The sequence below is a fragment of the Parus major genome, chromosome 14 (genome assembly GCF_001522545.3).
Source record: "Parus major isolate Abel chromosome 14, Parus_major1.1, whole genome shotgun sequence".
Taxonomy (NCBI): Eukaryota; Metazoa; Chordata; class Aves; order Passeriformes; family Paridae; genus Parus; species Parus major.
The window spans coordinates 15,162,456-15,183,658 of NC_031783.1; the positions used below are offsets into that span (position 1 = coordinate 15,162,456).

At 54.4% G+C, this 21,203-nt stretch overlaps 4 protein-coding genes across 11 annotated transcripts in view; 1 reads left to right on the plus strand and 3 right to left on the minus strand.

Annotated features, from left to right (window-relative positions):
• Nucleotides 1–219, minus strand: part of BRICD5 (BRICHOS domain containing 5) — a 4,467-nt gene extending 4,248 nt beyond the window's left edge. The window contains exon 1 of the mRNA XM_015642403.2: nt 206–219. Coding sequence (XP_015497889.1) covers nt 206–219 — 14 coding nt within the window. The remainder of the gene's footprint in view (nt 1–205) is intronic.
• A 1,070-nt stretch (nt 220–1,289) lies between these two features.
• On the minus strand, nt 1,290–4,634 carry PGP (phosphoglycolate phosphatase). The gene is made up of 2 exons (XM_015642330.1): nt 3,995–4,634; nt 1,290–3,397 (listed from the first exon to the last, which is right to left on the minus strand). The coding sequence occupies exons 1-2, from the start codon at nt 4,620–4,622 to the stop codon at nt 3,072–3,074; spliced, it is 954 nt and encodes a 317-aa protein (XP_015497816.1). The 5' UTR covers nt 4,623–4,634; the 3' UTR covers nt 1,290–3,071.
• A 267-nt stretch (nt 4,635–4,901) lies between these two features.
• Nucleotides 4,902–16,675, plus strand: E4F1 (E4F transcription factor 1). Of its 8 annotated transcripts, XR_002002271.1 has the most exons (16): nt 5,381–5,776; nt 5,905–6,001; nt 6,525–6,730; nt 6,943–7,063; nt 7,340–7,492; nt 7,956–8,122; nt 8,429–8,656; nt 8,957–9,065; nt 9,605–9,822; nt 10,635–10,833; nt 11,457–11,617; nt 12,366–12,428; nt 12,594–12,920; nt 14,311–14,402; nt 15,017–15,100; nt 16,270–16,675. XR_002002271.1 is itself a non-coding variant. In XM_019008283.2 (15 exons), exons 1-15 carry the CDS (start codon nt 5,140–5,142, stop codon nt 14,347–14,349), a joined length of 2,355 nt encoding a protein of 784 aa, XP_018863828.1. In that variant the 5' UTR covers nt 4,902–5,139; the 3' UTR covers nt 14,350–14,402. The 8 variants fall into 8 exon arrangements, 5 of the variants coding, with proteins under 5 accessions (XP_018863828.1, XP_018863825.1, XP_018863826.1 ...); XM_019008283.2 differs by lacking the exons at nt 15,017–15,100; nt 16,270–16,675 and adding an exon at nt 4,902–5,266 and having other exon boundaries at nt 5,637–5,776; XR_004499425.1 differs by having other exon boundaries at nt 15,017–16,675.
• Nucleotides 14,172–21,132, minus strand: ZDHHC4 (zinc finger DHHC-type palmitoyltransferase 4). The gene is made up of 7 exons (XM_015643224.1): nt 21,060–21,132; nt 20,367–20,496; nt 18,036–18,109; nt 16,724–16,902; nt 16,512–16,637; nt 15,529–15,773; nt 14,172–15,082 (listed from the first exon to the last, which is right to left on the minus strand). The coding sequence occupies exons 2-7, from the start codon at nt 20,487–20,489 to the stop codon at nt 14,798–14,800; spliced, it is 1,032 nt and encodes a 343-aa protein (XP_015498710.1). The 5' UTR covers nt 20,490–20,496; nt 21,060–21,132; the 3' UTR covers nt 14,172–14,797.
• Nucleotides 21,133–21,203: the final 71 nt, after the last annotated feature.

Here is a 21,203-nt window from a genome sequence, read left to right on the forward strand (position 1 = left end):
AGGAATGGGAATACTCACTGCAGGAATGGGAATACTGCAGGAATGGGAATATTCACTGCAGAAATGGGAATATTCACTGCAGGAATGGGAATACTGCAGGAATGGGAATATTCACTGCTGTAACAGGGAATACTCACTGCAGGAATGGGAATATTCACTGCAGGAATGGGAATACTGCAGGAACAGGAGGAACAGGAATACTCACTGCAGGGGCAGCATGGCTGGCACTGTTCTGTCTGTCCATCCTTCACCTCAGACCTGGCTGCTGCTGCTTTGCCTCCTGCCCACACACGGACTGGGCATGATCCCGGCTCCAGGCACAGCTGGGGAAGCTGAACGTGTGTGTGTGGGACATAAATACCCGTCCCTCGCAGCCAAAGGGCTCTGCAGGAGGGGGAAACCTGAGGAGCTGAGCGCTGCTGTCAGTGCCCGGAGCGGCTCTTCCTGCCCAGCCCCGGGACCGGCAGGAGCCACAATCGGGGTCTTTGTGTGCCCTCGGGGCTGGCACGGCCCAGCACGGCCCAGGTGAGGCTCTTTGAGAGATCAGATGACCAGGGGACAGTGGCAGCCTGCCCTTGTGGCAGCGGCAATTCCCACATTTCAACGGGAGCGCGGTGCTGCCGGAGCTCCGTGGGCTGGAGCCGGGTGCTGATCCCGCTGTCCCCAGCCTGTGCCACCCTGGGAGGAAAAGGGAAAGTGCCACAGAGGCACCACCACAGCCTGCACTGCTGCACTGACACCCGTGTCCTGTCATGACACACTCCCTGTGGCTGCAGCGTTCTCTGAGCATCCCTGAGCAACCCAGGAGCCCCCAGAATGTTCCAAACCTGCCAGTCAGAACAAAGGTGTGGAATCAGGAAAAGCTAAGAATTCCTTCATGTGATGTCTGTCCAAGGAAATGTCCACAGGTTTTGGACATTTTCCTATCAAGCACAGCCCAAGGCTGAACAAACTGGCTGAAGGGAGCCCACAAGAAAGGAGAGGGACTTTGGCCAAGGGCATGGGCAGGACAAAGGGGAATGGCTTCAGTGCCAGAGGGTTGGATCAGATGTTCGAAAGAAACTCTTCCCTGGCACAGGTGCCCAGAGCAGCTGGGGCTGCCCCTGGATCCCTGGCAGTGCCCAAGGCCAGGCTGGATGGGGCTGGGACAGTGGAAGGTGTCCCTGCTGTGGCAGGGGTGGGGCTGGGTGGGTTTAGGGTCCTTTCCCAAACTGCACCCCTGACTCCCAGGAGTCCCAAGGCAGGCTCACCAAAGCTCACGGAGACAAGACCACAAAATGAGGCAACGCTGGGGAGAGCAGGTTTGAGAGTTTAATGGGAATTCAAGTAGAGGATTAAGAACTGTTTGGAAGTCAGAACAGAGTTTTGAAGCGTGACTGACACTGCCACCAGCACATTCCAGCATCCCTGAGCCCAGGCAATGGCTCCCCTGGCAGCGAGAGCCCTCAGCAGGGACAGAGCTGCCTGAGGGATGCTGGACTCTCTCTCCTGGCCTTTTCCTGACACATCCTGACACAAAAAGCACCAGAGACTGAATCCAAACCCGCACTGTTACATGACACGACCTGCAGCGAGTCCATCATGTCCATCTCCATGTCACCCAGATGAAGGGCAAGTTCTGCCCCTGGGACACTGCAGTCCTTCCTCTGGAGACAGGAGCAGGGAAAAGATTATCCACATTCCTTCCACAACTCCGAAACAAACAGCCTTTCAGAGGTTCAGCCAGACCCTCTGCACTGCAGGGTTATTGCTGTACAAACAAGGTGATGAGTTACCAGGCAGGAAATGGCATCAGCACTGCCCAAGCTCCTCAGCTGGACAGGAAGGAAAACCAGTGCTTAAATTGAACTGTAGATACTGGAATCTATGAAATAAAAGCGTGTTATTTGCATATATAATTTTCAATTAATTCTGTAATGCAAAAGCTCTCAGTGTGGGATTTGGGCAGCACAAAAACCACCCTGTGGTGAGCCCCTCATTGCCCAACCCCACCTGGAGATCAAATGGAATCATCCCTGAGCAAGCCAGCACTCCTCCTCTCCTCACCACCCACCGTGCCTGGCCCCCGCCGGCACACGTGGAAGATCTGAACCTCAGGGATGGGAAGGAAGCACCAGCTATTGTCACACACTGCCAGGACCCAACAACTGTCCTGGGCACTACATCCATCCATGGACTGAGCAGGAATTGGGACTGTGCAGCTGAAGCCAAGGCAAGTGGCTTGCTGAAGCTGAGGGAAGAGCAGGAGCTTGGTATGGATTAATCCAGGGATTTCTGGGAAGCAGCAGGAATGAAGGACAGTCCTGTGTGGCTACAGACTCTCTGCATTACCAAATGCAACCGTTTAGGAGAATTAAATCAATGAAGTACATTCTTCTCATCCTCCCTCCTGGGAAACAAGATATATTATCATAGACTCTATTTATAATTTAAATATATTCTGCTCTATCTTTATGCTCAGGGAATGCCTGTGTGTGTACATGCATTTTACACACACTTTACAAACCTTGGACAGACACTGTGCAGCAGCCAAGGTCTGGAATTATGTGGGATCATCCCACTCTGCATCACAAGTGCCAATGTGCAGTGGTGAAACGCAGGAGATGAATTTGTGTGACCTGACGTGGGGCTGTGTCCCTGAACATGGCCCCAGTCTGGGAAAAGGAATCACCCCAAGGGCAAACACCAGCTCCACAAAGTGTTTCTAAACACAACCAGAGATACTGCACATCCCAAGAGTCCCTGAACAAACCTGGCTGAGCCGTGGCCCAGCCTGGCCAGGACATGATCCTTCCCCTCAGATCCAGCAGCTCCACTTCCCCAGCTCAGCCCGGAGGAGGCTGCACCGTGGAGCCCCACAAACATTGGATCCATTCACTTGTAATTAAACCCAGCCCCAAGCCCCAGCCCCGGGCGGCACCGTAACGCCCCCTTTGTTCCAAAGTGCATTTCAGAGTGAGATGTAAACAGAACCATACCGAGAGGACAGAGAGGAGACAAGCTAAGGGTTCTAACTCCGGGGAGCATCTAGTGCGTACGCTACTGCCGCGGGCCGATGATGGCCGGGGCCGTTACTCCCCCAGAGCCGGGAGCAGGTCGGCGATGCTATTCACGTAGTAGTCAGGGACCAGGCTGTGCCTGGCAGGACAGCCGCTGTCCTGGTGGCCCCGCACCTCGTCCAGCGCCGTGACCCCGGTGAGGGTGAGCAGCGTGGTGAGGCCGCAGTCGTTGCCCATCAGGATGTCCGTGTCCAGCCGGTCCCCCACCATGATGGTGCGCGCGGGGTCCACCTCGAACTCGCCGGCCACGCAGTCGAACATGAAGCGGTTGGGCTTGCCCACGATGAAGGCCTCGCGCTGCGCCGCCGTCTCCACGGCCTTCACCAGGCATCCCGTCCCTGCGGGGAACAGGCAGCAGGGATTAGGGGCACAAGAGGCTCTCGGTGTCCACAGCCGCCAGGACAAACCCGCTCGGCACTTTGGGAATGTGACCTCAGCCTTACAGGCAGAGGGACGGGTCGGTCCCAGGAGAGCTGGTGCACAAAGCCTGCCAGGAGGCTGGAATTCCATCCCGCAGCGTCAAAAGGGAACTCCTATTCCAAAGTAAAGGATCAATAAGGATTCCCTCTCTTTCAGGGGTGCTGTGGAGGAAAGTCTCCAGGACGCCCAGGCTGCCTCGAGGAACCCCAGGGCATTTGGAGCTAGAGGGGACCTCTGGCGATGATCCAGTCCAACCCCGCTACCAGGCAGGGTCACCCAGATTAGGTGACACGGGAACGTGCGTAGGCGAGATTGGAAAATCTCCAGAGACGGAGACTCCATGACCTCCCTGGGCAGCTGTTCCAGGGCTCTGCTCTCCCCACGGGAAGCTCTTCCTTAGGCCGAGGCGCAACTCCTTGTATTTTACCAAAACACCGAGTCGTGCTGCGCCGCAGAGCCGAGCACGGAGACCCCCCCAGCCCCGGGACCATCCCCTCCGCCCCCGCCGCGCGTACCGGGGATGCCGGCGCCGCCCTCGAGCGGCAGCCGGTGGTCGCGGTTGGTACCGACGAGGATGCAGTCGGTACCGGAGCGCAGCAGGTAGCGCAGCGCCTGGCACAGCTTGGCGTAGCTGAAGTGCTCGTCGAAGCCCACGAGCACGGCGCGCACGGCGGGGTCGAGCGGCGCCTGCACCCAGTCGGCGGGCGCGGGCCCGGGCAGGGCGGCGGGCCCGGGCCCGAGGTGCGGGATGCCCACGGCCTCCAGCTCGGCGGCGAGCGCGGGGCTGCCCAGCACGTAGGCGGCGGCACCGGGCGGCAGCGCCTGCCGCAGGTAGCGGGCGGCGCAGAAGGCCGAGCTGAAGATGTGCCGGGGCTCAGCGGGCGGGAAGCCGAGGCGCCGCAGCTTCTCGGTGTAGGCCGCGCGCGTCCGCCCGCTGTTGTTGGTCACGTAGCACAGCCGCTTGCCCGCCGCCGCCAGCCGGCCCAGCGCCTCCGCCGCGCCGCTCACGGCCGCCTCGCCCCGCCACAGGACGCCGTCGCAGTCGAAGAGCAGCGTGTCGGCGTTGGCGAGCACGGCCCGCGCCGCCTCTCCCTCCAGCCGCCGGCAGCGCCGCGGGCCGCCCGCCGCCATCGCGTCTGCCATGGCCGCCCCGCCGCGCCCGAGCGCCCCGCCGGCCCCATTGGCCGCGTGGCCCCGCGCGCCCGCTGCCCGCGCCTCCCCATTGGCCGCGCTCCGCACGGACCGCGTTCCCATTGGGCAGCGGTGCCGGCGGCCACGCCCACCCCGCCGGGAGCCGGCGCCCGGTGTCCCCGCCGTCCTCCCGCGCGGCGCCGCCGAGAGCGCCCGGCGCGCTGCGCTCCCATTGGCCGCTCTGCCCGAGGGCCCGCCCCCCGCGCGCCGCTATTGGCCGGGGCGCTTCGGGGCTCGTTCGGGAACGCGTTAGGCAATTCCTCGGTAACTCGTCGGTAACCGGCCCGGCTCCGCTCCGCCGGGGCTCGGGGGTCACCGCGGGGAGCGGAGGGACCGTGCTCCGATACCTCCCGCAGTCCCCCGGAACCTCCGCGCGGCGGGCGCGTTCCCCGCCGAACCCCGTCCCGTTGTTATGACGACACGGCCGTAAAGCCGCCATCTTGCGGCGCGTTGCGACACGGGGGCCGCGATGGCAACGGGCGCGGGGCCGGCGGCGCTTACGGCAGAAGCGGCCGGGCCGGGCCAGGGCGCGGCGGCCGCGGGTTCCGCGCCCCCCGCCGCCCTCATCGGCCTCCCGCCGCCCTTCGGCGAGCAAGGTACCGCCCTCACGGGGCCCCGGCCGGCACTGCCAGGCCTGGGGGCGGCGCGGCCCGGTGGGTGAGGGGGTCGGGCCGGTGCTGGCAGCGGGGCGGGAGGCGGCGGGGTCTCCGTGTGCCTGAGGCGGGATGGCCCCGCTCCCCTGCAGCATCCCCGGCAGCTCAGCGGGCCGGGCAGGGCGGCGGTGCTGGCTGTATCCCGCTGCCGGGAGAGGCTGTGCAGCCGCTCCAGCCCGTCCGGACGCGATCCCGGGCTGGCCCTACCGGAGCAGGGCGCGGGGAACCCAGCGGGCCCCGCCGTCCCGTCACCCTGGGCCCAGCCCGGGCTCCCGCGGCGGCCCGGCCCGCCTGACGGCGTTTTCCCCCGCAGACGAGGATGACGTGCACAAGTGCGGGCGCTGCCAGTCGGAGTTCAGCTCGCTGCAGGAGTTCGTGCAGCACAAGCTGCAGAAGGGCTGCCAGCGCCCTCCCGACCCGCTCGCCGGACTCCTCGGCCAGGAGGGACAAAAGGTGACAGCGGCTGCTCCGAGCCGGGGCTGTAAATAATTAGGATCCAACGGTCTGTTGGGTTGGAGGGGAGGGAGCAGTGTGTTGAGACAAGCAGAACCGGCCTGCTGAAACGTGCTGTGTGCCAGCAGGTGGTTCCTGCTGTCGAGGAGTCCATAACTGTTGCTCACATCGTTGTTGAAGCATCTTCCATAGCAGAGGAGATCAGCAACGCCTCGGCCATCGTAGGTGAGCTCTGGGGTGCCTTGGCACCTGCTCCCTCACCTGTGTCCTGTTGGGGTGGCTTTAGGTTGTGGTTGGGTGGGTGACACCTCTGTGTGGCTGGGATTTGGGGCAGGCTGTTCCTGCACAGCTCTGGGGGGCAGCCCTGGGCCAGCTCTGCAATCCTTCCCCCTCCAGGGTCATGGGATGGTTGGGTTGGGAGGGACCTTAAAGCCCATCCAGTGCCACCCTCTGCCATGGCAGGGACACCTTCCACTGTCCCAGGCTGCTCCAAGCCCTGTCCAGCCTGGCCTGGGACACTGCCAGGGATCCAGGGACAGCCCCAGCTGCCTCACTGCCCTCCCAGGGAACAATTCCTATTCAATATCTTCTAAATCTACCCTCCTTCAACTTATGTAATACAAATTAGATGTTAAACTCTATTATAACTTTTCTCCTTATTTCTGTGTGAAATGCTGGAAGAGTAGATGGTTTGTTGGCTAAAGTTCTGTCCTGTAAAAAACCCAATTGTCCCCCCACCTTTTCCCAGGCAGTGGGCACATCAAAGAGGTCATTGTAGCAGGAGACCATGTGTTTGAGAACCCGAATGGCCACGTGGATGGGGAGGTCAGTGAGGAGCAGGGCAGCCCCGAGGAGCAGGAGCAGGACATTTCCACTGAGCTGATCAAGGTCAAGCTGCAGGTGAACAAGGAAGGGCGATACGTGTGCGAGCTGTGCCAGAAGACATTTAAAACTGTGAGTATCCCCTCTGCTGGTGTGGCTTTGGGAGCCTTTTAGGCTGGCTGTAAACTAGGAGACCCCAAGACTCAGTAACAGTGTGCTTTAGTGCCTGCCACACTTCCCAGAGGGAAGTTCTGCTTTCACGAGGAGCCTTGTTATCCTTTACAGCTAAAATGTAAAATCTTTAAACTACTTGGAACATCTCTTAAAGGAAATTCTTTCCCTAGGCCAGCATCCTCAAAGCTCACATGATCACTCACAGCAGCAGGAAGGACTATGAGTGTAAACTCTGTGGCACTTCCTTTAGGACAAAGGGGTCTCTGATCCGACACCATCGGCGGCACACGGGTAAGACTTCTCCAGGATAAGAGTTCCTTGTTACTGCAGCTGTCTGTGGTTATCCATTTGCCTCCCAGTGGAATTCCTTGCTTCTTCCCTTGTTTTGCTGAGCTGAGACCATTGTGCTCCCCAGCATTTGGGGTGCTGGAAGTGGAAGGTTCTGGGATAGGCACAGTCGTGTGCTGTAGAAAGATGAACGTGTTCTTCAGCCTGTCACACACAGCTGATCCTGGATGGATCCTGTGCTGGATTTAATATGGTTGTTTTGATTCTTGTTATTTCCAGATGAAAGACCTTACAAATGCAAGAAATGTGGGAAAAGCTTCCGGGAATCGGGAGCTTTGACTCGGCACCTTAAATCTCTGACACCTTGCACTGAAAAAATCCGCTTCAACATGACCAAAGAAATAGTTGTCAACAAGGATGATCTGCCATCAGGTCAGTGATGCTGACCAGGACCTGCCTCCTGTCTGATAAAGCCAAACCCTCGCTTTTATAGAAATTCCTTCTGGGTCAGGGTGCCCAGAGCAGCTGTGGCTGCCCCTGGATCACTGGAAGTGTCCAAGGCCAGGCTGGACAGGGCTTGGAGCAGCCTGAGATGGTGGAAAGTGTCCTTGCCCGTGGAAGGTCTGGAACTGATGTGTATTTCCAACCCAAGCCATCCCATGATTCTTATTTATGATAAAAAGTATTCTTGTGGTCTTGAGTTTATATTTTTTATACCAAGAAAAAAGTAATTTATGGAGTGAAGCTATTACCTTGAAGCCAGGTGTGAACTCAAGAAAGTCTCAGAATCTGGTACAAAGGTGCCTTAACAGGCACTCTGTGCTGTAAGGCAGATTTTTTTAGGGCACAGGGAGTTGCTGAGGGTGCATTTCCCCACGTGGTCCATCCCTTGCAGGATCCTGCAGCTCCAACACAGACACGGTGTCCTCGATAGCGAGCGAATCCATCGAGGCCTCCCCTGTCATCCACCTCGTGACAGATGCAAAAGGCAACGTGCTCCATGAAGTCCATGTCCAGATGCAGGAACTTCCCGTGGTGGATGCTAAACCCCTGGAGCCAGATGTGAGTGTCTGAAACACCCTCCCTGTGTTTTACACAAAGAACATTCCAGCTCCTGAGCAGAAGTGTCTCAGGTGCTGACAGTAAATCTGAGTGTGAAGGTTTCGTTGGTTTTCATGTGGGTTTGTCATCCCTTGGGTTGTGAGAGTACAGATCCACCTCATCTTCCTCCTCAGCCCAAGGTGTTCCCTGGTTGATCTTTGAACCCCCTAGCACAGCATGGACACCCCAGAGAGAGTGACCCTCGCAGCAGCATTGCTGTAAAAAATTGTGGGTTTGCTGTGCCAAACTTCCTCTCTGTTCCTCCAGCAGCCGCATCCCGAGGAGCTGCCCTGTGAGGGGGAAGTGAACAGTGAGAACCTGCTGAGGCAGGCCATGAGGAATTCGGGAATTGTCATTGAGAGAGTGGCTGTGGAGGAGGTGCAGAAGCCAGATGAACCTGCAGCAGCTGCTCCAGAAGAGCTGGAAAACAAAGGGGTGGAAGTAGAAGAGGAGCCATGTGGGGAGCAGTGTGCTAAACTGGAAGGAGCAGAGTCTGTATGTTTGTATTCCATCAACAGATTAATTTTTTAACCTTCCTTGTCTGTATTTGGTTGTGGGCAGCGCTGTTGTCCTCATGTGTCTCTGCTGTACCTGTGGCTTTGTGTCAGGTTTTAGAATTATATTGTGCAGGTTTGATTTAAGGGAAATGTCACTTCACACATGTGCTGTGTCTTTTCACAAAGGAGATCTCTTTCCTGTCAAAGCTGGAGTGTTTAATTGGGAATTTGGGTAGAAATCCTAGGTGGACATACCAGTACAAAAAAGAAAAAATCTGTTTTCCCATTTTCTCTCCAGCAGACACCTGCAGAAAGAACCAACGGGTACAAACGTTATGTTTGCTTTCACTGTAATGAAGCCTTCAATGAAGCTGCTGCCCTGGAAACTCACAGCAAGGGGCACACAGGTAACGTGGTGCTGGGGCTCAGTGACCTCAGCCATGCACTTCTGATGATGTGAGACTGCGGGAGCTGGGCCTGCTCAGTCTGGAGAAGGGAAGGCTGAGAGGGTATCCCATCAATCCATACAAATCCCTCCCAGGGGTGGCAGAGGATGGTGCCAGACTCTGTTCAGTGACAGGACGAGGAGCAGTGGCCACAAACTAAAACACAACAACTTCCACCTCTATGTGAGGAAGAAGCTCTTTCCATGAGAGAGGAAAGAGCAGAGCCCTGGAACAGCTGCCCAGGGAAGGTGTGGAGTCTCCCTGAGGAGACATCCCAAACCCACCTGGACACGTTCCTGTCACCTCCAGGTGACCCTGCCTGGGCAGGGGGCTGGACTGGATGAGCTCCAGAGGTCCCTTCCAAGCCCAGCTATTTTGGGGTTCTGTGAAAGCCCACACATGTGTTTGACAATACAATTCCTCTCTTCCTCCAGGTTGTATTTTGTAACAATTCAGTTACACCTGTACCATCAAGCACACATTTTTCTCTCCATCTCTAGAGTACAAACCCTTCAAGTGTGAGGAGTGTGGCAAGGAGTTCACCAAGGGCTACCTGCTGAAGAAGCACCAGGAGGTGCACGTGAACGAGCGGCGGTTCCGCTGTGGGGAGTGTGGGAAGCTCTACAAGACCATTGCCCACGTCAAGGGGCACCGGCGCGTGCACTCGGACGAGCGGCCCTACGCCTGCCCCAAGTGTGGCAAGCGCTACAAGACAAAGGTGGGCCCCCCTCAGAACCTCCACACTGGCCTCCAGAGCCAGCCTTTGGCAGAGGGGAGGAGGTTTTGTTCCTCAAAGAGCAAGTGCCAGCTCGCCTGCCTCTTATAGGATGCCCAGAGAAGCTGTGGCTGCTCCATCCCTGGAAGTGTCCAAGGTTGGATGGGGCTTGGAGCACCCTGGGATAGTGGAAGGTGTCCCTGCCCATGGAAGAGGGGTGGAACAAGATGTCCCTTGAGGTTCTTTCTAACCTAAACCATTCAGTGAATCTGTGATCTGAAATTCCAGAAAGATGTTTTGATTTAGTGGGCAAAAGAAGGACAGTCTTTGTAAAACCACCCCATTTCTGAAGAAACTGTTCCTTCATAATAACGGTGTCGTGGTTCTGGCCAGGACAGGGTTAATTTTTGCAGAGGCCAGAACATTCTGGTGTGAGGGAAAGGGGTTCCTTCTGTCTGTTCTTAAGACAGGTGAATTGCTCAAGTCTTTCATGTACCCTCTGTCATGGGTAGTGTTGTTACCTTACTTCTGTTTCTGGTAAATTGTTCTTGTCTCCATGATCTTCACCTTTTGTGCCTCCAGTTCTCCTCTCCAGCCCTCTGAAAGGGGAGGAGGGGAGCAAATGTGTGGCTCATGGTTTGGAGAGTCTTGGTGAGAGCACTGCTTTGGGGAGTACCACTCCTAAACCACCACCCAAGAAAATCATCCTTGTGTCCTACAAAAGACGTTGAGTTCCACCCTGGCAGCTAAAACCCTGCGCCCGTGAGCTGCCCGTGTCCTTTCTGAGCCCTTCCCTTGCCTCCCTGTGTGTGCAGAACGCCCAGCAGGTGCATTTCCGTACCCACCTGGAGGACAAGCCCTACGTGTGCCAGTTCTGCAGCCGGGGTTTCCGGGAGAAGGGCTCCCTGGTGCGCCACATCCGCCACCACACCGGAGAGAAGCCCTTCAAGTGCTACAAGTGCGGGCGCGGCTTCGCCGAGCACGGCACCCTCAACAGGCACCTCAAAACCAAAGGTGGGCAGGGCTGCCCTGGGGGGAGCCTGCTCAGGGCTGGGATTTGGGCAGGCTGCCCCTGGGCCGGGTGGGAATGGTGGTGAGGGTGGATCTAATGATCCGTATGGAAGTGGGAATGTTCTGGAAGGGTCGGAGAAAAGCTCTCAACAGTAATCTGGTTTGGTGGGATTAGTTGCACTGGACTGGCTGCTCCTTTAACTCCTAAGCAGGGATTTCCAGACTTCAGCTAGCTCTGATATTGTTATTCCAAAGGAATAATACAAGTTTAGTGGAGGAAAAAAGGACTTTTGTAGGAGATACTGAGATATATCAACAGAAAAGATCAGTGATTTAAAATGTACCCAAATTCTTCCTGTGTGTTCTTCACACGTGGCTTGGAACCCTGAGTGGTTTTACCACCTGAATTTACCCATGTGGTGTTTGGAATTGCACTGGAGAGCTGCTCTGCTCCTGGTGTCACATGGGCTCTTCTGGGCTGCTCCTTGGCTTGTCCTGGTGGGCCCAGAGCCCCTCAGGTGACACTGGTCACTCGTCCATGCCATCCCCTTGCTGCTGCTGCATTAGCATCTTCTACCTACTATTAGAATTGGTCACAAATGATGTTTTTCTGGAATTCCATGCAGGTGGCTGCCTCCTTGCTATGAAAGAGGTGGAAGAAGTGGTAGTGTCAGAGGAGAGTCAGTCTGCTGACAACTTGGCAGCCACGGTCCTTTCGGAAGATCCACACACGGTTCTGGTGGAGTTCTCCTCGGTGGTGGCAGACACCCAGGAGTACATCATCGAGGTGAGAGGGGGCAGCCAGCCTGCTCATTGGGAATTTAGCACAAGGTTTGGTCAGGAAAAGCTCTGCAGTTGTTCATGTTCCTGCTCCAGGCTTTTGGGAGAAGGTAAAACAGGCTCTGTCCTACCTGCATGGCCCCAGGAGTCAGTGGGATTAGCCTTGTTTGGAAGGAAAGCACTTGGAGCTTCCCCACCCTCCCAAAGTGCTGTGGGTGCCAGGAAAAGGAGAAGGGGAGACCAACAGTGGTTCAGCAGGAGGCTGAGCCTGAGAACTTCTCACCACTCACAAGCTTGCTTCAGCTTTCCCTCCTATTTTCTCACATTTCTGTTTATCTTACTTTGTCCCAGATAATCTCTGTTGTTTCTAACAGAGGCTGCCAAAAGCAATGAATTCTGTATTTCACTTTCTCCCCTCCGTCACACAGAGCCAGTTCTCATCCCAGCAGGGTAACACTGCTCAATTATTGAGTGCTGCCGTGGTTTTTCTCCAGGAGGAGAAAAATCTGCTGCTTGGCCAGATCCTGCTGAGGGAGGACATTCTCTTTCAGTTGTTTGTGAACATTGTGCATTAATTTTAACTACTTCCTGATAATGGGATTGGGAGGAAATGTCAGGGAGGTATCTTTGGAGTAGCTACTGCATGTGGGGGGGAACAGAAAGAATTGTGTAAAAGATCTTAGTGATTTATATCTTGGTGATAAAATTCTTTTTATAAGAACCAAAAAAGGGAATCATCTTCCTTTGTCTTTCAGACTTCTACTGAGGACATGGAGACCAGCGAGGCTACTGAAATAATAGAGGGAACAAGGCATGAGGTAAAGCAGTCCTTCAGAGGGATGACACACTGCGGGGTGTTCCTGGGGTGAACAGCTGGAGCAGCCTGGGAAGCACAGCTCCCCGTGCTGGTCAGGCCCCTCTGCAGTGATGGTTGTTAATTCTCCCGGTGAATCAGCATCACTGCAGCCCCTGTCCCCTCGCAGGTCGACAGCCACATCATGAAGGTGGTGCAGCAGATCGTGAACCAGGCCAACTCCGGCCACCAGATCATCGTGCAGAACGTCACCGTGGCCGAGGGCGCCGCGGCCGCCGACGCCGGCGACACCATCACCATCGCCACGCCCGAGAGCCTCACCGAGCAGGTGGCCATGACCCTGGCCTCGGCCATCGGCGACGGAGCCGTGCTGGCCACCGAGGGCGGGCTGGCCGCGCAGGAGGCCACCGTCACCATGGTGGCGTCCGAGGACATCGAGATCATGGAGCACGCGGGGGAGTTCGTGATCGCCGCCTCGCAGGAGGGCGAGGTGGAGGTGCAGACCGTGATCGTGTGAGGGAGGGGCAGCTGCAAACGGCCCGGCTGCTCCAGGCTGGCCTGGCCACTGGGGCTGCTCAGAGAGCCATGGGGAATGTTCTGGAGGGAGGTGGCTTCATGGGACAGGGCAGACCCAGAACGGGACAGGGCAGATCCAGAACGGGACAGGGCAGATCCAGAACGGGACAGGGCAGACCCAGAAGAGGACAGGACAGACCCAGAATGGGACAGGGCAGACCCAGAACGGGACAGGGCAGACCCAGAATGGGACAGGGCAGACCCAGAATGGGACAGGGCAGACCCAGAACGGGACAGGACAGACCCAGAACGGGACAGGTCAGACCCAGAACGGGACAGGTCAGACCCAGAAGGGGACAGGTCAGACCCAGAATGGGACAGGACAGACCCAGAATGGGACAGGGCAGACCCAGAACAGAACAGGTCAGACCCAGAATGGGACAGGGCAGACCCAGAACGGGACAGGACAGACCCAGAATGGGACAGGGCAGACCCAGAACAGAACGGGTCAGACCCAGAACAGAATGGGTCAGACCCAGAACTGAACGGGTCAGACCCAGAACGGGACAGGTCAGACCCAGAATGGGACAGGACAGACCCAGAACGGGGCAGGACAGACCCAGAATGGGACAGGGCAGACCCAGAATGGGACAGGGCAGACCCAGAACAGAACAGGTCAGACCCAGAACAGAACAGGTCAGACCCAGAACAGAACAGGTCAGACTCTGGGACAGGACAGGCCTGAGCTGTTCTCAGTCTAAAACCAGTATCATGAGTTAAACCCTGGGCCTGGTCACACTGAGGAGACTGACAGGTCACAAGTGACATTCAGTATTCTGTACAGCAGCCTTGAATTAAGGAAGATCCTTTGGGAATCAGCTCTGCCCATGGGACAGCAGTGGTCTGGTTTTTAAAAGGATTCAGAAAGTGTAGCAAATATGTGGGGTCTCTCAAGGAATTACTTCAATATATGCATTTAAAACAAGTTGAGAAAACCAAACCTAAGGAGTTGTGGTGTCTGTTGAGCACCACTGAAACACTCTCATGCCTTTAACCTCACTCCTTCAGGCCTCCCAAGGCATGGTACTGCAGTATTTCTCTTTTCTTTGATATCCTGGACAAGTAGCCTTATGTACTGGTCTATGAATGCATCATTGTACCCTGCAATGCCAGCCAGGCTGCTCTGAGAGCCAGCCTGGGGGCTGGAAAGCCATATTGTATAGGAATTTGGTTTTTTTAAACCATATGTGGATTTTTAATTGCATATTGTACAGATTCAGCATGTAAATAAATACATTTTTAAAAATAAAATTATTTAAAATTCTTACTATATTTTTTTTTCCAATTTCTTTTCTATTATACTCAAACAGAAGAATTTCTGGAAGGAGAGGAGAACAGGGACACTTTAATTTCCTTCCTGAAGTTAATGCTCCAAAGCTGCAGTAGGACATGGTTTCTGCAGGTAAGATCCTGCCAGAGTCAGGTTTTCAGCTAAACACACACAACCTGTTGTAGTCATTGTAAACAGTCGTGGGTTAATTGTTTCCCAAAGAAAGATACAAAAAGATGCTGCTTCCTCAAGATTCACAGGAGCTCTGTGTTAGCCCTTCCCAGAGAGAAAGATGGACCAAATTCCTTTGGTCCAAGGGAATTTGATACCCCTGATACCAAATCAGGGGCCAGGACTGAGCTGGCCTGAGTCTCACTGAGGGAGGGAGCTCAGATGATGCTCTGCTGAGGCACCAGGATGTGAATTCTGCAGAAACCTCGTTCCAAAATCCGTCTGGGCATCCGAGCCCCCTGCTGAACTCAAGTCTTAGGAAACATTTAAAGACGCCCAGAGAAACAATAATATCTTCATGTTTTCTTCTTCCTTTCCAATACTGTAGGAGGGTTAAAGATTTCCTTTAAATTCCTCCAGATCCCTTTAGAATAAATGTTTTTGTAGACGAGGGGTCTGCCATGAGGCTGCGAGGGGAGATGGGGGGAGCCCCCAGATTTTCGGGATTTGCACCATTCATTGGTGGTTTGGTTGGTGAGGGCCAAATACAGACTGAAGGAGCAATATCCCCCCAGGACGAGTGTGAGCAGGATGACGAAGCCCAGCATGAAGACAATCCTAGGGAAAGTCAAGAAAAGGTGCTGCAGAGAGAGAGAAAAGTAAGTTAAAATGTGGGAGGGTTGAATCCCAGGAGCACTGCACAGCCCCAGCTGGAAGGCACATCCATGTGCTGGTGGAGTTATCTGCATCCCAGGTGTGTCCTGCTTTAACAGCTCCACAAAGGAACCTCAGGGACTCTCAGCTGTTTCCTAAACTTCACCACATCAGCTGGTCTTTGGAATGGAAATTCCTTCTCTATGAACCAGATCTGCCAAGTGGAGACAGGAATCTGTAGGATGGCATGCACTGTGAGAAAATTCCCCCATTTTTAAAGTATGTGGTGCATTTCAGCAGCTTTCTAAGCCTAGTTAGATGTGTAAAACAGCTGAAAACCTGCAGTGTGTCCCAAAGCCCTGCAGTCCCTCCCCACGCTGGGGGAGCAGGACATTCCTGCCAGCAAAGCACCAGACAACATTTTACAGCTGACCTGAACGAGGAAGGCGATCTCCACAGGGTGCTCCTGCCCCTGGGCATCCAGGTAGGAGCCGTGCATGATGTTGGAGAGCAGCAGCACCTGGGTGAGGAGTGCAGCTGTGACAGCAGCCAGGGCTGCAGCGATGCCTGTCAGGGACAGCAGGTACAGCAGGAACACGCCGGCGTTGGAGGCTCCAATGCAGTTGTTGACCCACACACAGTGGTGGTCAAAGCGATGCACACACGTCCTGCAGACACCTCCAGGAGGCAGGGGCAAAACCAGCGTCTCAGCACTTTTTAAAGTTAGCAGTTTGAGCTTTATGTGGGTTTTTTTTAAGCTGGATGTATGTGGGAGTTGCAGTCAGGGTTTAGCTGGCAGCTTTTGAAGCAAATGAATTCAATTGTGTATCCTAAGAAAAACAATGTATTCCATTTCCTCTGTTATTCACCCAGACTGCAGCTCCAAGGCTTTGTTTTCTCTCACAGTAATGCCTGTCAAAGCACTTGAAAGGTAGAGTTTGTGGCTCCCAGCTTTATTTTAGATTATAAAAGGAGGATGTGGACTTCTCATCCCTGCCAGGCTGGACAGGGCTCGCAGCACACAGTGGAAGGTGTCCCTGCCCTGGCAGGGGGTGACATGAGATGGGCTTCAAAGATCCCTCCCAGCCCCAACCATTACAGGATTCTGTGACTGTGAAACAGAAAATCCTGACCTGGGGTCCTGACAGGTGATAATTTCTCATTTAAATTCCAGCTGCTCACAAGCTCAGCTGTTCCTGACCCTGAAATATCCCTCAGAACTGGTGATTTCTGTGAGAAGAAAAAGCACCCAAGCAGCTCCGTGGATGCAGCTGTGACATGGGACCCCAGGAAAACAGAGCCCTGTGAGCACTGAGCTGATAACAGAACAGCTGTAGTGGGAACTGCAGCTCCTGGGGGAGAATTCCTTTGGGAAGGTCCTACTGCCATGGTTATCAAGGAATTTCAGATCCTTACTGCAGTGCTTGGACCTGGCTGGCTTCTCCACAGAGCACGTGGGACACACGAGGCCTCTCTGAAACAACACCCCATCATAGGCATAAACCTCCACCAGGGATGCAGCATTGGATTTTGTCACTGCACCTGCAAAAACAGACAATAAAAAGAACTAAGAAATGGGATTTGTAGCCTTTTTTTCCTGTTTTCAAGGAGCACGAGCATGATCTCACCAGGATTGGCCCGGGAGCAGAGCATGAAGCAGCCCAGGTTCCCAGCCAGCAGCAGGTAGGGCAGGAGCAGGGGCAGGAGGTGGAACTGCAGCTCCCTGCAGTACACAAACACCTCCCAGGTGTATTCCCCAAACACTGCAGCCTGCAGGGCTACGTGCAGGACCACAAACAAACAGCTCCTGGAAAGGAAAGGGGACAGTCTATTTAATACTCAGCATCCTGATTAACGGGTCAAGTACACTCAGAGGTGATCAAAGACTTTCCAAATGCAAGGAGACACCTCTTTTAGGTTTTCAGGCCAGCTTGGATTGCATATTAATAGTGTTTTCTCCATCCACTGGCTTCTCCTTCTCTTCTTCCCACATATACTCCTTTAAATATGTCAGCTCAATTCCCTGCTTTATTCACATGTCCTTTGGAATTTTTTTTTTCCCTGTCAGTACAAAGTCTTATAATCACTTGCTGCTGAAAAAATATGTCACAGCAACAGGCCACAAAACATTCTGCCAGAAGACATTTGCTATTCTGAAAGCAAAGAAGAGATCCCCCAAAATAATCCTAAGAACTCTGCAATAATATAACCAGCTGTTAGAAAATAAGGGTGGCAGGAGGTGGGCGGTGGTGAGCACCAGTTCCAGAGCATGTGGGGAATTGCAGTGCCCCCAGAGCTCTGACAGTGTCACCTCTGTGTCTCAGGCTGTGCCAGAGCAGAGGATCAGCAGAACGAGCACAAAACCACCCCAGCACTCACAACACAGCTGCAGATTTACAGCCCTGAAGTCGCTGCCACACCAGGCTGCTGTCCCCAGAGAAAAGGTATTTAAATCATTCCTGAGGCACCAGAGTTTACAGACACACAAAATCCACCTGGATCCAGCAGGCTGGCAGCTGTGCAGCTTCCCCCTCAGCCACCTGCATGTCCAGGCTGCTGGACTGAGACTAATGGGATTTGAGGGAGAGGATGGAGACTGAGAGTCTGTCTGACTCCGTCTGCAGCTGCCAGAGAGGCTCTGGTAATTCCTGTGGGGATGCAGGATCCCACCAGTGTCACCAACATCTGTTACTGAGCCACATTATCTTCATTTGTCAATATGTTCAAACATTTCAGGCTACCACCCTCTAAACAACGACCGAGGAAGGGAGAGACAGCAGCCTGGCAAACCTCAAAGGGAATCTGTCATCCCTGACAGGCACCCCAAACACAGACAGAATATCTGAGGCTGATACTGAGAGCTCTGATGGTGGCAGGAGATCCCAACAGTAACCAGAAATAGGAGTAAAGAACAATGCCCAAGGTATAAAAGTGCAATACCTTGTGTGGAAGAGCCTGTGCAGTGCCCGGTGTGTCACCCTCTGGAGCTGGCTGGGGATCACCAGTGACAGCACCTGAGGGAAATGAAGCTCTGGCCATCACTGCTGCTCTGGGGCAAGCTCAGATTTAATCACAAGCCCCTCATCCCTCTGTTCTGGACCTGCACAGCACCAGGGGGGAGGCTCCTTTTCAGGGGCATCTGAGCTTCCCACCACAGAATCAAAGCTGTGAGAGACCTTCAAGATCATCAAGTCCAGCCATACCACACAGAATCACAGAATCCTGGAATCACCAAGCTTGGACAAGCCCTCCAGGTTCCTCGAGTCCCAGCTGTGCCCAATGCCCACCTTGTCCCCAGCCCAGAGCCCTGAGTGCCACGTCCAGCCCTTCCCTGGACACCTCCAGGGATGGGCACTGCAAAGCTCCCTGGGCACTTCCAGGGCCCTTTCCATGGGGAAAGAGTAGAGGCAGGAATGCTGCTGGGGTTTCCCACATGAGGTTCCCAATTCCTGGGAGCCCCCCAGGCCCAAACAAACATATCTGGGTTAATGTGTGAAAGTTCTAAGGAGCTTAGGGTGGGTGTAGGGTGGGGATGGGTTAAGCAGGGGATAGAACTGAGCAATTCCCCAGCTACAATATGCTCCATCTGACAGATCCAGGGGAGATAAGCAAAGGGATAAAGCCTGTGGCATCCAGAAAAGAGAGAGAAGAATATCCACGAGCCATCCAACCCCCCAAAACTCCAGTTTCCCCAAGTGCAGCTCTGATCCAGGCTGTGATTGCCCTTTCAGGCACGGCTGGACGTGAAAGCTGCTCCCTGAGTGAATCCCTGGGGCAGGGCTGTGCCAGGGGAGCTGTGTGCTCCGAGCTGACACATCTCTATAGCAACACAGAGCAGGAATTAGAGCTGCTGAGCCTATTTCTAGCTGACAGGGAAGGAAAATATGCAGCGAGAGAGAGATGTGAAAGACCAGGAGGCAAAAAGCATATGTGGAGCTGAGAAGATGCTAAATATTTTGGTGTGAGCTGGTACATCTCGGCTCGGCAGCTTGAGGGACGAGTGTTTGTAAAAAGAAGATTTTTCAAGTGTGCTGTAAGAGGAAACACAGCCCAGCAGGAAAGAACGTGCAGGAAACCTCAACCCTTGAAATGCCAAGTGTCCTCAGCTGCTCCTCCACGGCCCCTCCAGGCCCTTCACCACCCTGGTGTCCATCCTTTGGATGCTCTCTAAGAGCTTCAGACCCTTCTGATATTCTGGGGTTTGTATTGTATTGCTCCTTACCTTACAATAATTTATCTTATATTCTGACCTTACATTTAGCATTGCCTGCATTTATAGCCCAGGTAAAATATTGATTACATTCACATGTATTTATTTCCAGGCCCAGGTATTGATTTGATTCCTCCAGACACTGGCTTCATACCTCAGCAGTAATTTAATTGCTGCTGTTTAAACTCTTCATAGCAGCAGCTATTAAGATATGGGGGGAGAAAAAATCAATTTCTCTGCACTGTGTGTCTATAAACCAAAAGGAAGCATAATACCAGTAATAAAAAAAGTCTGTCTGAACTCCTGTGAACAACATCAAATATAATTTACAATTTAAGTGATAATTCTCTCATCCTTTTCCTTCAAGGAATATTACAGGTTTTTTTGGTTTTTTATTTGTTCAGACACAGCCCAACAGACAGAAAAATGAACTGATGCTTTTCCAATCCCCCGTTTTTACAATAAAATGCCAATTCTTAATCCTCTTGTAAAGCTCTTCATTCCTGCCTCTTTCTTAGTGAACAAGAGCCTGCAGCATTAACACACACATTAAAGAGCTTCCCCTAAAATATCTGCCACCACTTATAATTTTCTCCCTGTTTTAATCCTCAAACCTCCCCCACCTTTTCCCTCTCAATGACAGCAGCCAGTACCACTAAACTGCGAATTCCTGGGGCCTGATTCTTATTTAACTTCTCAGAGTTGTGCTGTGGTGTTACTGAAGGTGAGAAGCTCCATCCTCACCCCAGACAGGCACAGGCAGGGATGGGAGCTGGGAGACCCAAAATGACTTTTATTACCTGCTTAGGCAGGATTAATAATTTCAAAGGAAGTGAATTTCTATTTTCTATCCCACTTCCTTGAGAGCAGACATGAAAACAGGATGGAAAATATTATATTATCACTCTGACCACACACACAGGCTGCTTTTTTTATTTTTTTTGGAGAACAAATATAGCAGCTGCACTACTTTTAGCACAACAAAGCAGGGCAGATTACCAGAACGGGAGATGATCATTCCCCTGCAGGTTCATTCTTTACCTGGAAGCCCAGTGCTTTACCTGGCTTGCCCTGCTGACACTCCTTGTGAGGAAACTCTCCTTCCTTCCCGAGCAGAGGCAGAGCAGGGCAGTGGTGGCCAGCACAAAGCACAGGTAAATCAGGAAGAGCGTCAGGAAATCCATCCCGAGCCTGGAATGGGACAGGAGCAGCTGTTGGACCCTGGCTGCCAGGCTGGCATTCCCTGAGCTCGGGGATGGAGCAGCCCCAGCGCAGGCAGGGCCCCGGGCCAAGGCAGGAACACAGAACCCCAAAATCCTTTAGGCTGGAAAAAACTTCCCAGCCCATCGTGCCCGATGCCCACCTTGCCCCCAGCCCGGATCCCCGAGCGCCACATCCAGACACCTCCAGGGATGGGCACTGCAAACCTCCCTGGGCACTTCCGAGGCTTGGCCACCCTTTCCATGGGGAAATTCCTGCTGCTGCCCACCCTTTCCATGGGGAAACTCCTGCTGCTGCCCACCCTTTCCATGGGGAAACTCCTGCTGCTGCCCACCCTTTCCATGGGGAAACTCCTGCTGCTGCCCACCCTGAGCCTGGGTTCCCTCTCCTCCTGTCCCTGTTCCCTGGGAGCACAGCCCGAACCCCCCGGCTGTTCCCTCCTGGCAGGGAGTTGTGCAGAGGCAGGATTTCCCCCGATCCCCCTTTTCTGCAGGCTGAGCCCCTTTCCCAGCTCTCCCAAGAGCTCTCCATTCCCTGGGCAGCCCGGTTCGGTTCCCTGCCGGTGCAGTCCCGGGGCTCCCGGCGGCTCCGGGCGCTGCGGAAGCGGCTCCGCCCGGGGCTCGGAGCCTCCAGCGCCCTCCTGAGCCGCGGCGGCCCCGGGAGCCAGCCCGGCCCCG

Bases quoted from the DNA above. Each gene is read 5' to 3' on its own strand.
- PGP (XM_015642330.1), bottom strand. From the start codon at position 4,622: ATGGCAGACGCGATGGCGGCGGGCGGCCCGCGGCGCTGCCGGCGGCTG. The intron at 3,398-3,994 runs GTACGCGCGGCG...TGTTCCCCGCAG, and splicing joins GGGCGGCGCCGGCATCCCCG to GGACGGGATGCCTGGTGAAG.
- E4F1 (XM_019008280.2), top strand. From the start codon at position 5,396: ATGGCCCCGCTCCCCTGCAGCATCCCCGGCAGCTCAGCGGGCCGGGCA. The intron at 8,123-8,428 runs GTGAGTGTCTGA...CTGTTCCTCCAG, and splicing joins CTAAACCCCTGGAGCCAGAT to CAGCCGCATCCCGAGGAGCT. The intron at 12,429-12,593 runs GTAAAGCAGTCC...GTCCCCTCGCAG, and splicing joins TAGAGGGAACAAGGCATGAG to GTCGACAGCCACATCATGAA.
- ZDHHC4 (XM_015643224.1), bottom strand. From the start codon at position 20,489: ATGGATTTCCTGACGCTCTTCCTGATTTACCTGTGCTTTGTGCTGGCC. The intron at 18,110-20,366 runs GTAAAGCACTGG...CATTTCCCTCAG, and splicing joins GTGTCAGCAGGGCAAGCCAG to GTGCTGTCACTGGTGATCCC. The intron at 16,638-16,723 runs GTGAGATCATGC...CTGTTTTTGCAG, and splicing joins CTGCTCCCGGGCCAATCCTG to GTGCAGTGACAAAATCCAAT.